This window comes from Daphnia magna, linkage group LG1, assembly GCF_020631705.1.
Source record: "Daphnia magna isolate NIES linkage group LG1, ASM2063170v1.1, whole genome shotgun sequence".
In the NCBI taxonomy this organism is placed as follows: Eukaryota; Metazoa; Arthropoda; class Branchiopoda; order Diplostraca; family Daphniidae; genus Daphnia; species Daphnia magna.
This window is the reverse complement of record NC_059182.1, coordinates 10,090,239-10,103,606: the sequence shown is the minus strand read 5'-3', so window position 1 is coordinate 10,103,606 and position 13,368 is coordinate 10,090,239. Positions and strand designations below refer to the sequence as shown.

Here is a 13,368-nt window from a genome sequence, read left to right as displayed (position 1 = left end):
TTATCAAGTTGCAACAAGGTCTCCGTCACCTAGGCCAACCCTTTTTCAATGCTTGATTACATGGGATCACGGGAAATTATTTCTTCTTTTGTTCCAAGCAGACGATCAGCTGGTTCATGTTTTTTTTTTTTCTTCAATGTTTATTTCTAAACGTTATTTAAATGTGAATTTTGTTTTTACTTAAGTTTTATTTGTGAAGGCAATAGGGATTTTTAAACATTAAACACTGGTGGCACTGGCCCCCAATAGCTATCAGCTGATCCACGGAGGAAACGGGGCGATCTGCGAAATGTGTAGCTCCGCCCTTTTTTCCTACAAAACACGAAATGACACGTTGTTTCCACTAATAATAAATTAAAATTTTGTACCCATAATTAGTAGTGCCACGAGACGCTAATTACCGGTACTAGCTATCCAACATCAAGATCTATAATGCCGTTTACAAGATATTAGTAGAAAATGCTATCAAGTCAGAAAAAGGGAGTGGAATAAAGGTCCTGTAGAACGCCTTGGTAAACCAAGAGGGAATTAAATTTAGATAGTTTAAAGGAACATTAAACAAAGTAATCCAAATTTTCCAACTAGCTCTACCTTCAAGTCAAAACATGGGTTAAAGTCATGTGTTTGGAAGCATTATGCAAAAAAAAGTGAGGTTAAAGCTAAGTGCAATTATTGCAAGAAATTGTTTTTCGTATGTGGTACGGGGATGGAGATGGTTTTCCAATTGCTCGAATGATTCTTAACCAAAAAAGCCCTCATACGTTTACGGTCTTGGTACAGAGCCTGTTTGCTCGACGATGTCGACTTGGTGTCCAAGAAGATACTGATTGAACTTGATATTAAAAAGATTGGATTCGTACTAAACAGAATTTCCGAATTATTGTGTTGTGCCAACCGTATAAAATCACATTAAACCGCGGGTGCAAACCGTCAAACCGCGGTACGATCGGTTCTAAAAAAGCGACAAACCAAACCGCATCGGTTTGGCCTTTTTTTTTTTTTTTACCGCGCATTTTGGTCAAAATAGTCGGGGGGCCGAGCCATAGGCACGAATGCTTAAAATGTCGTTAATAAGTTAACTGTAAAGTTTAACTGCTAAAGGTGGCAAAAATCATGTAAGACAATGACGATTTGTAATGCAAATGAAAACTTCTTTTACATTTGCTCAAAAGGGGAAAAAATGGAAAGCGTTTGAAATTACAAATTTCAGCGTCGAGGACCCGTAGCTCGCCCACGTCCTCTCCCACGCCCTCCTCTGACGGCTCCGCGGCCACGGCCTCTTCCACGAGCTAAACATTTATAAAAATGATCAAAGACAAATATGCAATAAAATAAATGCAAAAAATTACCTCTACCACTTGCATCTTTTTTCTTTGCCTTGGCTTTAGGAGAATCATCCAACAACAAGGTTTCCAGTGGAAGGGAATCAGGTAGAATGTAATACCGAATATTATTTCCTCTGATACTCAGGGTTTCAAGCTGAACAGGATCTCTGTTCTTGACTGTCATTTTAACAGCTTTTAAATGGGTGTTCATTGCAACATCAACTCCTGAAAATGCAGAATCGGGGGGCTACCATTACATACACACCAAGAAAACAATGTGTAATGAAAAATAGCGCATTTACTTAAAAAGCACTTGTAAGCTATTTATTGTAATAGTATAATTACAGAATAACTAAAGACTTACACAAAAGATATTAGGAAAAAGTAAATACCTGTTATTGTTCCATGAACTTGGGTACCATTTTTTAATTCTATTATGACTGTTTCATGGCTCAACTTCATCAAAAACCTAAAAATAAAGAAAACATCATTCAACCATTCAATTAACATAAGACACAGCATTATTTATCTAAAAAAAATTATAAAAATATTGAAACAAATTGCATCATTGATGGGCAGATGCATCCCAACCGGTTTTTACAAAGAGCAAACTTGCAGCTTTAAACCGTTAGTTTAGATGTTGCGGATGAACAATAAGGACTTACCTAACTAATTTCATTTTTTGACAATCTGTTGGTTGTTAAATACAAGATTACATGAATCACCATACACGATTTATTCGTTTTCTTTTTTCTTTAGTCCTTAACTTAGCCAACGCACGAGGTACGCTACAATCAAAAACCAAAACTGGATTTGGAAAGCATGTTTTATACTAACAAAGGCCTTTCTGCACATAGCATTGGGCTTCTTTCCATTTTATTAACAAACCACTTTGCGGCTTTTGGATGCGTGGTATTTATCGCCACCTGTGAGGAAAAAGAAATGCAAATTACGAAAGCTAATTAAAAAAGGATCCTAGCATAATGTTTCTAATGTTGAAACATGTTTTCAAGTAACTTGTGTAAGCTGAAAACTATTTACACAGAACACAGTATGGATAAATCCCAAAACTGCAGTAGCAAGCGCAAACAGACACTTTACTCGCCCAGGCCTAAAAACTTCCCAACTTTTTCAAATAGAAATTAACGCTTTTCGTCTGCTAGGTGTAAGGTAATTGACACCCATCGATTTACCCTCGACAGAAACAAGGCTGTGTTTCTTACTTTTTTATTCTACGCCATTAGAGAGAAAGAAAATGTCTCGTATTGGACCTACTCTACCTCCCCACCTGAAAAAAGCTTACGAAAATGACACAGATTCGAATTCTGATGATGCTGATCTATATGGACCAGCACTTCCCGCCCATTTGGGACAATCAAAAAATATGCCCAACAATGGATTGAGGATATCTAGTGAAAAAAAAGCAACAATCACTGAAGAAAGTGAGTCAACATCCGATGATGATAGAGTTATTGGACCCTTGCCAGCAAATTTTGGGAATTCTGAACAAAGTTCATTTGTTGATGTTGAACATAGAGCCCTTGAAATGAAAAGGAAATTACTTGGTGCCAATGAAGATGAAGAAAGCAAACAGCCTAAAAGAGAAGACTGGATGATTGAACTTCCAGAGCTTAAAAGGAAAAATTTTGGGCTGGGCCCACGAGCCTTCAATCGATCTGAAAAGCCAGAGGTTGTTGGAAGAGATCAATGGACTTCAACTCCAACTACTAAGGTTTCATTCTAACAAAACAAAACCAAAAATATTGAGTTGTATTATTATTCTTTTCTTTATGATAATCCATCTTAGGCCAGTGTATCCAAAGAAAAAGACAATTTTGATGGGGAAATGAGGAAGCATTACTTGGAACAAAAGAGGAATCAGAAGCTAGAGAAAGTTGTAGCTGAGCATGATAAAACTAAGAGATCTGAGAGTCTTCTGAAGATGCATCAAAAAGAATTGAAAAAAATAGTAAGTTTCACTTTTTATTTCTTATCATCAATGGAAAGCCTTGAAAGATAATTGATGTTATCTTTTTCAGAAAGGCAATCTTTCCAAACCTAGTGAAAGGAAACCTTTTGATAGGGACGAAGATTTAAAACTCAACAAGCTTGACGACGCAAAACGAAAATCATTGATCAAAAAGTCTCAAGAATTAAATTCAAAATTCAAAATCGGAAACCAAAAGTATCTTTAGGACACTTGCACCTTGATCACAGCCGATGGGCCTCCGCTGATTTCGGATGTTTGAAGTATATCGTTGTGGTATGAATTGTAACTCAGTTAATTCCAAAACATGAGTCTTTGAACCACAAGTGAAACAGATTACTTTTGGTAGAACATATGGTTGGAATTACTAGGAAGTTGTAATTAGGATCGTACTTTCAAACATTTACTACCAATTAACCAATTAAAAGATAAGTATGGACTTTGCTGCTGAACCGGAAAAGAAGTTTTCATCGTGCAGTGTCCGTTGTGAGCATACACTTCGCGTCAAAAAATATTCTTATTAGGAACGGCAATTTTCTCCATGTGAGGAGCAACTTGTTTTGTGAAAAAATTCTCTAAATCTGCCTGTCATCCGTATTCGATTTCATTTCAAACGTCATTACTAAACATCTTTGTATCTTTTGGTTTTAAAGAATTTTCTATTATAAATACAGCAATCCTTTTTCGACAATTTTTCGACAATTTCTGTTTGTAAGTTTTCAGTTTTGCCCAAAAACAGTTTACGGTAATAAATTCCTCATTTTCCATTATCCGTCGTATGAGTTGTATATTTTTAGTTTTTCACACTTAGAATTTTTGTTCCTTAGAAAAATGGCAGCTCAACAACTAAATCTTCCATCTTGAAAAGGGAGTCGTTCTAAGTATTGTTTAAGACATTGGATAGCATTTGAGAAATTACCATACCATGATAGGTTTATTACTTTTGGCAGGACTATATACGATGACCAATTGACTATACTCCTCATATTCCTAAAATGAATTAGCTACCTTGCAAGCATCCGCTGATTTGATCGCACTTTTCACTCTTCAGACTTACAATTCACTGCTTCTCTACCCTATTTTATCCATTTCCCTTTTTTGCTTTCATTAAGCTCATAATTATTTAACTTTTTCTTGGTCTCTCTTAATTTTTTCTGTTTTTTATTTTTCTTATTCTCTTCTGTACCTTTTCATTCGGGTGAAAAAGGTGACCGCTTGGCGGATTACGACAATAGGTTTAGTAGGTTTTCTTTCCTTACGGTACGAAGGGTGGAAAGTATGCAAGCTAAAGGATTGTACGGCAGAGGGAAAAATATGGACGAGGAAATCTGTTGCTACTTCATTCGTGTCACGGAACAGCTTTAAAAAATTGAAGATGAAGAAGAAAAAGGTTGTTTGGGTTTTCATGTTTTTTTGTTTTTTTGTTTTTTTTGTTTTTCATTATGGTGTCTTTTTTCAAATTTTTTCCCGATCCAGAGATGTGTGTCTTAAACTTTATTTTTTGGGAAACTTTATTTATCATAAAAATTAATTTTTAGTACCCTAGAGTATATTTCCAATTACTAACAGTAGGCTAACTTTACAGTTAGTCGTGTGGACTACGGTTGGAGTAGGCTACGGCCGTCCTTGGAATGCCATATAGAAAAATACAAATTCATTAACAAAACAAGTAATTAAAAGCCAATCAAAGAACAGCAATGAAGATAAGAAAATCAGAGACATACTATTAGGTAACAGAGCGAAAGTGTAACTGTTTGCATTCTAAACGCCTCAAAAAACCACCGCAAAACTGAAGAGGTTGTTTTCTGTTCGCGGCGCAACGCAATTTTTTCTCTGCGTTGTCTCTCTCTAAACTTGCTTTCTTGTTTCTGGCCCTTAAAGACTCAATTTCCACGATGACCATTGACAACCCAAAAATTAGCTAAATAGGGACCGCTGACAATTTCAATTTTATCTTCAATCAATCTATCTTCAATCGATTTCTCAAGCCAATCAAAGACACACTGCTTAGATCAGGATCAGGGCGTCATATTTTTACTGTTCTCTTTTTAAATTGAGAACATAGATCTGCGCCTACCGCAATCCGGAATAAGGAACTTGTACTGTTACAGAAGTATAGCAGAATATTTTTTCGTCTGGGGTAACGCTTGACGAAGAGATAAGAAAAGTAGGTTCTACTGCAAGAGTTTTAGAATAGGACGACGTACTATATAAACTTTTATTAGAAAATACACATGTATAGATTTGGTAAAATCGTTTTTGAGCGTTAAAGAATTAAGAGAAGCAAGCTTTTACGGTATGACAGGACAATTGCCTTTTGCAGCTTTCAATTCTTATAGAGCTAGTTGAAAATTGCTTTACATGCTTACGTCTCCGTATTCACGATTCCATTTTGCATAGACGTTTAGTGAAGATTCCGATACACTATGACGAACTCTTTTTAGAGAATCTAGGAAATCTTGCATGCTAATCGGACGAAGCTGTTGTGTCTTCATGAACTTAACTTTTTCTGGTCCAAGTTCTGAAAAGAAAATCTATCATCAGTTAAAATCTCATCATCTTATCAATGTCACCAACTTTACCTCTTATAGGTCCAAGAGCAGCGTCTTTGGCCAGGGCTGTCAAATCCGAACTAGAATAGCTATCAGTCAGCTGAGCGAGTTTAGCAAGCTGTTTTTCACACAGTGGATTGTTATGCTTCGAAAGAAGTTTCGTAAGTAGTAGGGCCCTTGCAGAAACGTCCGGCAAACTGATATATATTCTCTTTGGAAAACGCCTAAAAAACATTTCGTGGAAGAATTTTACAAATATTTCAATCAGCCGCATGTTTTCAGATATTCTCTTACCTTAGAACGGCTTCATCTAATTCCTGTGGTCGATTTGTAGCTCCCATTACCAGGATTTTTTCTTCGTGTGAAGCGCGAAGTCCATCAAACTGACAAAGGAATTCTGTTTTTAATCTTCGGCTCGCTTCATGTTCTCCCTCTCTACGTTCGGATAGCAGAGAATCTATCTCGTCGACAAAGATTATTGAAGGCTAAACACGAGAGGGAAAATTAGCTGTGATTGCAACTAATTTTATTTCATCAGTCCATACAAGTTAGATACCTGCAATTCTCTGGCAACCCCAAAAAGAGCCCGCACCAGTTTTTCCCCTTCACCGACGTATTTTGAAGTTAAAGATGAAGCGGAAATATTAAAAAACGTGGCTGACGACTCCGTTGCGAGAGCACGAGCAAGCAGAGTTTTCCCATTACCTATTTAAATTCAACACATTGTGATGCATAGACCAAGAGTAGGGGTCATGCCATGTGTAGATTTACCTGGAGGGCCAAAAAGCAGGAGACCACGGGCAGGGGACCGAAGACCTGTAAAGAGCTCAGGCCTTAAGGACGGAAGAATAACAATTTCTTGTAATGCTTGCTTGGCTTGCTACAGTTTCCAATATCATGCGCAATAAAAAGAATCACACATTTAAAGTTACCGAAGTAAAGGTTTTCTAGCTACCTGCAAACCGGCAATATCACCAAAAGAAACATCCGCACCACCATCCACAATTTCGTCTAAGATTAAAGATACCAGTTTTGAGTCGACGCCTTTTACTGTGGAAACTTTTGAAGTCCGCTTGGTTAAAACGGAGGCCGGGGCTCTAGGCGGCGTCTGTGCAAGAATCCCAGGATTATGTAAACAGGTTATGGGTTTCTATACCACTAGGTAATTACAGGCAAAAGTGCAGGGCGGCGATTGCTTGCAACAGTAGGCAGTCTAGTCGGAGGCGTTGTTTTGGCGATAGTAGTAATAGCAGTATGACATTTCACACCTAAAACAAGTACAATTGAAATTGAGATTAAAGTATTCAGAGAAAAGCAATAAAACGGTTAGGGTTGCTTTACCTCCTCCTTTAGTTATTGGACTGTTTTTATTAGCTGATTGAGATGCAGAAACGACGTTTGGCTTTGCAGCATTAATTCTGCGCACAGGTGTCATGGCTTGCTTTCGAACCGTCCCTAAGATTATACTAACCGTCAAACACGTTCATTTAAAATAAATAAGTTGCTATTTGCCATTAAAATACCATCAAATTGAAAAACACTTCCCAAAAACAAAAACAAAAATATATATACATAATATTATTATTATTTTCATTGTTATTATTATTGTTAACAATAAGAATAATACGAATAATCATAATAATCATAATAATATAATGGTAAAAAATAAATAAATAAAAAATAAATAAAAAATAAATAAATAGATAATAATAATAATATACAAAACAGGAACAAAATACAGAATAACATAGGTACCAGAGCGACTACATGTAGCACCAGGTGGGTGTGGAACACTTGCCAAGTCCTTAGATTGGTCAAAAATTTGCTGTTTTATTTCAGTTGTACTTCTATGGTTGGGCATATATTCTACAGATTCTAATTCTTCCTCCTGGTCAGCGAGAGGCAGATTATGTAAATCGCTTACACCTTCTATAGCAAACACAAATGAATAAGTTACTTTGGGATAGACACAGCAAATTAAAGAGTTTTCTCATCACTTATATCCAAACAAGCCTATGATTAAAAAAAAAAAGAATGCTGCAAAAGGCAAATAAACTGTGTTACTTCAAAACAATTCAAACTGCTTACTCAAAATAATTAGGCGATCTCTTGCCATTTGCAGGGTGGTTCTCATCTTTTCTTGTAACCTAAATTCAGCATTTCAAAAATTTATACAGAAAAGTTAATCCAAGACACAAATTTCTGTGAAATATTTTAAAGATTAGCACAAGCATACTGCATTATAGGAATTAGCAACTTTAGAATGTGACTATGCAAGTTAATGCAACTGTAAAGAAGACATGTCAAAACAAAGGAATTTTTTATTTTTTGCTTTATGATAGGCTGATCTTAGTGTTTTTACCTCTTAGCCTTTTCATAGGATTCACCAATTCCTTCTATTTGAATGCTTATTCCAGATTCCAATTCCTTGATTCCTTCAGTATACAAATCAATGACTAGGGACCTGTCTTCTTCATCCATTTTGACATAGAGAAAAACAGATTACTTTTTCTTGTATGGAAAATAAAATAAAAAAAAGCTGAACTGTATGACATATCCATAAAAATAGAAGAAAAAATATAAAATGACGTAGCTTGATAACTTACTCAGGTTTTGTTCATCAAGTTTCAGAGCACGCGAAACAAGTCCATATGCTTTTATATGACACTGTTGTTGTCTATTAAAAATATCACTAGAAGACCCTTTACCAGTCAAATTCCACATTTTAAAATTTTCGTATAAAGGCAAATATTGGAAGTAGAAAACTAAAAAAAAAAAAAAACGGAGAGAAAAAGGAAGTCTATATATATAGATCTGTAAGAAAAATTGGTACTACAATTTGTGAGATGTCAACAGAGATGGCCAGACACAACTGTTGCAAACTTGCAATGCCACAAAGCCAAATTTTAATAAAGATAAATCGTTCCTGTTGCGTTTAGGGCTCGGCCCCGATCGTTTTCGATCGGGGCGAACCGCAGTTTAGCGGCCAGAAATCACCAAACCGTCGGTTCGGTTTAGCCGTTTTTGACTTAAGTGCGGTTCTCGGTTTGGAATTCGTCAAACCGGTGCGAACCGCCGCCATTTTGAAATTTTTTTAAAATTTGGCGGAAATTTCAAATCAACCAATCAAATCGCGTTGAGCGTAAAGTGGTGCCAATGGTTGCCAGGTGGGACCTGAGTTGAACTTCGAACTTTGACTGACTGACACTTAATTGAGTCAGGTCAGGCTGTCAGGCATTGCTGTTATGCTGAATGGGACCAAAGGTCTAAAAGATGGCCTAAATTATCAAACATGGCTAGAGATATGTTAAGCATTCCAGCCACTAGCCCCTAGCCACTAAAGGGGGACAAAAGCTGGAATGACAGCTGGGCCAAACGGCTCACGCTCCAGCCAGTGCTTCCACGGCCAAAATATAAAAAACCCTAGACGCATTGCCAGATCTCCCTTTTTACCCCTTTTTAAAATCCAGAAATCCCTAGATTTCTCCCTAGATTGATGTTGCCATATTTCCCCATTAACCTCTCTTTTACGCATTGAAATCCGACCAGATTCTTTGTATTCCGAATTGCACATTGAAAAACATTAGATAATGACAGCTCCTCGTCAAACTGCAACATTTACGGAGGCGGAGACTAGGTTATAACTTTTAAATTACTCACATAAAAGGGAACAGCACACAGTTAAAAAGGGAGAACATCAGGAGTTTGGCAAGCTCCATCTACGCCACTTCTGATGCCAGGCTCAATAGCTTGATTAGCAACAACAGACAAAACGCTTTTTATTAATTGTTCACTGAATTCTGCATCACAAGCAGATCTTCCAGTTACTTTCAGCCAATCTTTAATCCGCATTAGACTAGATAATGTAATATTATGCAATGAATTTCTACCATCAGTTTTAATAAGCTTGAGCATACTAAAAACCCTCTCAGCTGCAACATTGCTGTACGGCATTGAAAATAAAAAAGCAATACAAACGGCCAAGTTTGGAAACTTCGTACTACCATTTGGAGTTTTGCATTTCAAAACAGTACTCCAGTAACTTTCGGCATCAAGGAGTCTCACCGAGCCATCGTTGGCGCAACCAAAAAACTCAGGTTCAAGATGAATGTGGGATCGCCAGTCCAGTTCGGCTTTCGACGTGTTAATATTCTTTCCTAAAACAGGAAATGCTGGAAAAGAGAGGTTAAATTAGAAGGCTCACAACTACGGGCATTTTTGGGATGTAAGAGATCAGCTATTGCAAAAAAACTGTCCTTGAAGCTATATCGTTGTTGAAGCTGTAGAAAAGCTTCGATGTAAAAGCTCCGACATAGCTTGAAAATATAATCAAGGTCTTCAGTGCTCAATTCAGTGCACTTTTGGATCCATTGATTGGCAGCTTCTCCTAATATTTGGGTTAAATGGCTCATGCATTAAGGGAATTTATTATGGGTTTAAAAGTTACTTACCGAGATAAACCTTTCTAAGGCTAACGTACTCCGATGTAAGCCACACGTCAATTTTTGCAACTTCACGGCTGATGACGTACCTTGGATTCATGAAGTTTGTTGCAAAGCTCTGCATAAGTCCCTCAATAGCTCCTTTTAGGAGATGGAGTTGTGGAGACTCTGATTGGAATTGGGTGTTAACTTCGTTCATCTGGCTTAAGGCATGACCAACAAAAAGCAAAAAAGGAACGGTCAATGGATGCTTTAAGGAAGCTATAACCGCTTTGTTGGTTTGAGTATTCGACTCTTGGTACTCAGATTCAAAATATTCTTTCAATGCCGGTAGCTGATCTTTCACACGCCAGACACAGGCCTCAAGCGATAGCCATCTTGTTTGTCCGGGGGACAAGATTCTATTTTTTGCGACTCCAACGAACTCCAGAAAGGCGGAAAAATTACGTCGGCGAGCTGTGCTGTGGCTAAAGTGGTTAAAAACAATGCGCAGACCATCCTCAATGTCTACAGGAAGCCTCTTGCAAGCGTATGAAGCCGAAAGATTCATGGAATGGCATGAACACTTTACGGTTAAAATGTTCGGCAAAGCAGAGGTCAACAGAGTGGAAACGGAATGATGCCTTCCAAACATTGTACTGCAGGTGTCGGCACTAAACCCGATGACTCTGTAAATATAGAAATGTAGCAAGGGAGATAAAATATAATCCTTTCAGCGAATAGTTGTACATGTTACCTCTCCAGTGGAATATTTTCTCTTTCCAGCAATTTTAAAACACTAGTAGATAACCCATCAGCGGTTGCCGATTCGACTTCAATTAAGTCGAGCAGTTTAACAACCAGCCTGTGTTTGTCGAGGCACCAATACTGCACTACACACGCTAATTGTCCCTTTACTGAGACATCAGTCGTTTCGTCAATAATAATTGAGAAAAAACCTCTTTCAAGGTGTTCACCAGATCCTTTTTCAGATGATCTCCAAAACCTGGAATTAAAAAAGTAAGTTCAGCTACACAAAAATAAACTTTTCTTAAATAAATATACGATCTTTAGGAATTACTTCAGATCGTATTCCATTTTTCGTTTGAGGTGTATGAAAATAAATGATGATATCTTTCCGCTTTTGTAACGATATCTTTTACTTTTTCTTTCAACTACTATAACAATTTACTGGCCCGTAGAGTAAATCCGTCAAGTGGTTCAAGTGGCAAACAAAATGGGATGGTTGCCGGGCAGCCAAGGCAAAATTTTTGTAGTCTATACTCTCATGATACAATTGCGCCAACCACCAAGAGACAGAAAGATAAAACATACAACACAGTCTCCGTTCTAAGAACGAAAAAAAATTATTCGTTGCTTATCCGTACGTACCATAGCGAACGATGTTTCCTAGTTGTTGTTTCTTTAAAGCAAGCTTACGAACTCTTTCGTCATCTGGAAAACATTTCTTCAAAAGGTCGCTTAAACTGTCAATGACAGAAAGAGCAAGGTGGTTGTCCGCGATGAAGAGAGTCAGTCTTCCCTCTAGTTCTGCTTGCTTGGTGGAGCCGCTGACAAACCTTTGCATCGTAATCCGTTGCTGTTCCACCAGCTTCAACGCCCACGTATTTCCCTGCTGCAAGTGAATGCGGGTAGCCATATGTCGAACGAGTTCAGAGCGGCCATTTGTACATTCTACGCAACAAAACTTGCAATAGACTGTCAAGCAGTTTTTGGATGGACTTAGCCTTTTTTCCAGCCATGGTTTGAATTCTTCTTCTGCAAGCCATTTGTCGACAAATTTTTGTCTGTAATATGGTTTCTTCTTTTTGCTGGGCTCTGTCGAGTCTGGTGAAGCAAAATCAGGATTGGTTACGACTATTGAAGTTGCACATATCTCTTCCGTTGTTCTAGATGATGGTGATGTGCAAGTAGGAATAGGTAACACTGCTACTGGAAGAGGCACTGCTACTGGAAGAGACACTTCTACTGGAAGAGACACTGCTACTGGAAGAGACATACTAACAGGAACTTTGAAAAAGTTTTGTACGGAAGTCTGTTTGTAGTTCTGTTTGGCCTTTGTTCCACATCCACTAATGCTCACTTTATTGCGACCGTCTCTTTCCTGAAAAATTGAAACATAATATTAATGAATGACTTGTTGACAAAATATACAGTATAACTAACTTTATCATTTTGAATGTTTGTGGGTACAACGACTTCAATGACATCAAGACTAGTAGATTCACCAGCACAAAGATCGACTGATGTTGTACGGAAGTCTGTTTGTAGTTCTGTTTGGCCTTTGTTCCACATCCACTAATGCTCACTTTATTGCGACCGTCTCTTTCCTGAAAAATTGAAACATAATATTAATGAATGACTTGTTGACAAAATATACAGTATAACTAACTTTATCATTTTGAATGTTTGTGGGTACAACGACTTCAATGACATCAAGACTAGTAGATTCACCAGCACAAAGATCGACTGATATAAGTTCAGGGTCTGACATTACTGTCTTTGTGGGAAAATAATCTGGAATAGAAATCAATCACTACACTTAAAAAATCAATTAATTCTATGCAGAAAAAAAGTAGTTTGAATGTTCAAATTCAAATATTTGAAATCTAGAATTTTACAAAATACTGTCGTCTGCTTCTCTCTGCTGTTCTGCTGAAAATTTGCCAGTGTTGTGCTGCGTTGCATGCTTTTCTTTAACAATAATTATAAACTATGAAAAAAAGCAGAATTTTGGCGCAGGCGCAATTTTTGAAAAAAGCTGACGTTTTCCCTAGATTTTTGCCGAAAACCCTAGCTTAGCCCTAAATATCCATTAAAGACAATATCCCTAGAGAGTCCCTAGCTCCCTAGCTGGCCAATTCCATCTTTCAATTACCCTAGAAAAGGGTAATTACCCTAGAAGTGGAAGCGCTGGCTCCAGCGGCATGGCGCTGTATGACGCATCTATCATGGTAAATGTATATGTACGGCGTCTCTGTGTAACACATCGTTCCGGTTTTTTATATGATATGCATTTATTTTCATTTGTTTATTTAAATCGATCTTTTATATTATAGCCT

The 13,368-nt window shown here is 37.4% G+C and overlaps 4 protein-coding genes across 8 annotated transcripts; 1 reads left to right on the top strand and 3 right to left on the bottom strand.

Annotated features, from left to right (window-relative positions):
- Positions 1-1,116: 1,116 nt before the first annotated feature.
- On the bottom strand, positions 1,117-2,154 carry LOC116927651 (small nuclear ribonucleoprotein Sm D1). Its single transcript, XM_032934700.2, has 4 exons — positions 1,991-2,154; positions 1,718-1,794; positions 1,350-1,550; positions 1,117-1,289 (listed from the first exon to the last, which is right to left on the bottom strand). The coding sequence occupies exons 1-4, from the start codon at positions 2,002-2,004 to the stop codon at positions 1,207-1,209; spliced, it is 375 nt and encodes a 124-aa protein (XP_032790591.1). The 5' UTR covers positions 2,005-2,154; the 3' UTR covers positions 1,117-1,206.
- A 335-nt stretch (positions 2,155-2,489) lies between these two features.
- LOC123469444 (GPALPP motifs-containing protein 1-like) lies at positions 2,490-4,003 on the top strand. 2 transcript variants are annotated; one of them, XR_006642710.1, is made up of 4 exons: positions 2,490-3,057; positions 3,133-3,294; positions 3,365-3,588; positions 3,662-4,003. XR_006642710.1 is itself a non-coding variant. In XM_045168438.1 (3 exons), exons 1-3 carry the CDS (start codon positions 2,581-2,583, stop codon positions 3,518-3,520), a joined length of 795 nt encoding a protein of 264 aa, XP_045024373.1. In that variant the 5' UTR covers positions 2,490-2,580; the 3' UTR covers positions 3,521-4,003. The 2 variants fall into 2 exon arrangements, 1 of the variants encoding a protein (XP_045024373.1); XM_045168438.1 differs by having other exon boundaries at positions 3,365-4,003.
- Positions 4,004-5,516: 1,513 nt separating this feature from the next.
- On the bottom strand, positions 5,517-8,782 carry LOC116927625 (spastin). 4 transcript variants are annotated; one of them, XM_045168436.1, is made up of 13 exons: positions 8,701-8,782; positions 8,471-8,629; positions 8,227-8,335; positions 7,953-8,011; positions 7,620-7,793; positions 7,206-7,319; positions 7,035-7,132; positions 6,820-6,972; positions 6,636-6,744; positions 6,421-6,569; positions 6,159-6,349; positions 5,895-6,088; positions 5,517-5,833 (listed from the first exon to the last, which is right to left on the bottom strand). In XM_045168436.1, the coding sequence occupies exons 2-13, from the start codon at positions 8,586-8,588 to the stop codon at positions 5,670-5,672; spliced, it is 1,632 nt and encodes a 543-aa protein (XP_045024371.1). In that variant the 5' UTR covers positions 8,589-8,629; positions 8,701-8,782; the 3' UTR covers positions 5,517-5,669. The 4 variants fall into 4 exon arrangements, with proteins under 4 accessions (XP_045024371.1, XP_045024372.1, XP_032790548.1 ...); XM_045168437.1 differs by having other exon boundaries at positions 6,636-6,697; positions 6,797-6,972; positions 8,471-8,736; XM_032934657.2 differs by having other exon boundaries at positions 8,471-8,735.
- A 622-nt stretch (positions 8,783-9,404) lies between these two features.
- On the bottom strand, positions 9,405-13,012 carry LOC123466452. The gene is made up of 4 exons (XM_045168403.1): positions 12,699-13,012; positions 12,473-12,636; positions 11,043-12,410; positions 9,405-10,974 (listed from the first exon to the last, which is right to left on the bottom strand). Exons 2-3 carry the CDS (start codon positions 12,599-12,601, stop codon positions 11,664-11,666), a joined length of 876 nt encoding a protein of 291 aa, XP_045024338.1. The 5' UTR covers positions 12,602-12,636; positions 12,699-13,012; the 3' UTR covers positions 9,405-10,974; positions 11,043-11,663.
- Positions 13,013-13,368: the final 356 nt, after the last annotated feature.

Bases quoted from the DNA above. Each gene is read 5' to 3' on its own strand.
- LOC116927651 (XM_032934700.2), bottom strand. The intron at 1,551-1,717 runs GTATTTACTTTT...CTGCATTTTCAG, and splicing joins AGTTCATGGAACAATAACAG to GAGTTGATGTTGCAATGAAC. The intron at 1,290-1,349 runs GTAATTTTTTGC...ATAAATGTTTAG, and splicing joins AAAAGATGCAAGTGGTAGAG to CTCGTGGAAGAGGCCGTGGC.
- LOC123466452 (XM_045168403.1), bottom strand. From the start codon at position 12,601: ATGTGGAACAAAGGCCAAACAGAACTACAAACAGACTTCCGTACAACA. The intron at 12,411-12,472 runs GTTAGTTATACT...TCAATTTTTCAG, and splicing joins CAAACATTCAAAATGATAAA to GAAAGAGACGGTCGCAATAA.
- LOC116927625 (XM_045168436.1), bottom strand. From the start codon at position 8,588: ATGTGGAATTTGACTGGTAAAGGGTCTTCTAGTGATATTTTTAATAGA. The intron at 6,350-6,420 runs GTATCTAACTTG...TCTCGTGTTTAG, and splicing joins GGGTTGCCAGAGAATTGCAG to CCTTCAATAATCTTTGTCGA. The intron at 6,089-6,158 runs GTAAGAGAATAT...AATGTTTTTTAG, and splicing joins TTAGATGAAGCCGTTCTAAG to GCGTTTTCCAAAGAGAATAT.
- LOC123469444 (XM_045168438.1), top strand. From the start codon at position 2,581: ATGTCTCGTATTGGACCTACTCTACCTCCCCACCTGAAAAAAGCTTAC. The intron at 3,058-3,132 runs GTTTCATTCTAA...AATCCATCTTAG, and splicing joins CTTCAACTCCAACTACTAAG to GCCAGTGTATCCAAAGAAAA. The intron at 3,295-3,364 runs GTAAGTTTCACT...TATCTTTTTCAG, and splicing joins AAAAAGAATTGAAAAAAATA to AAAGGCAATCTTTCCAAACC.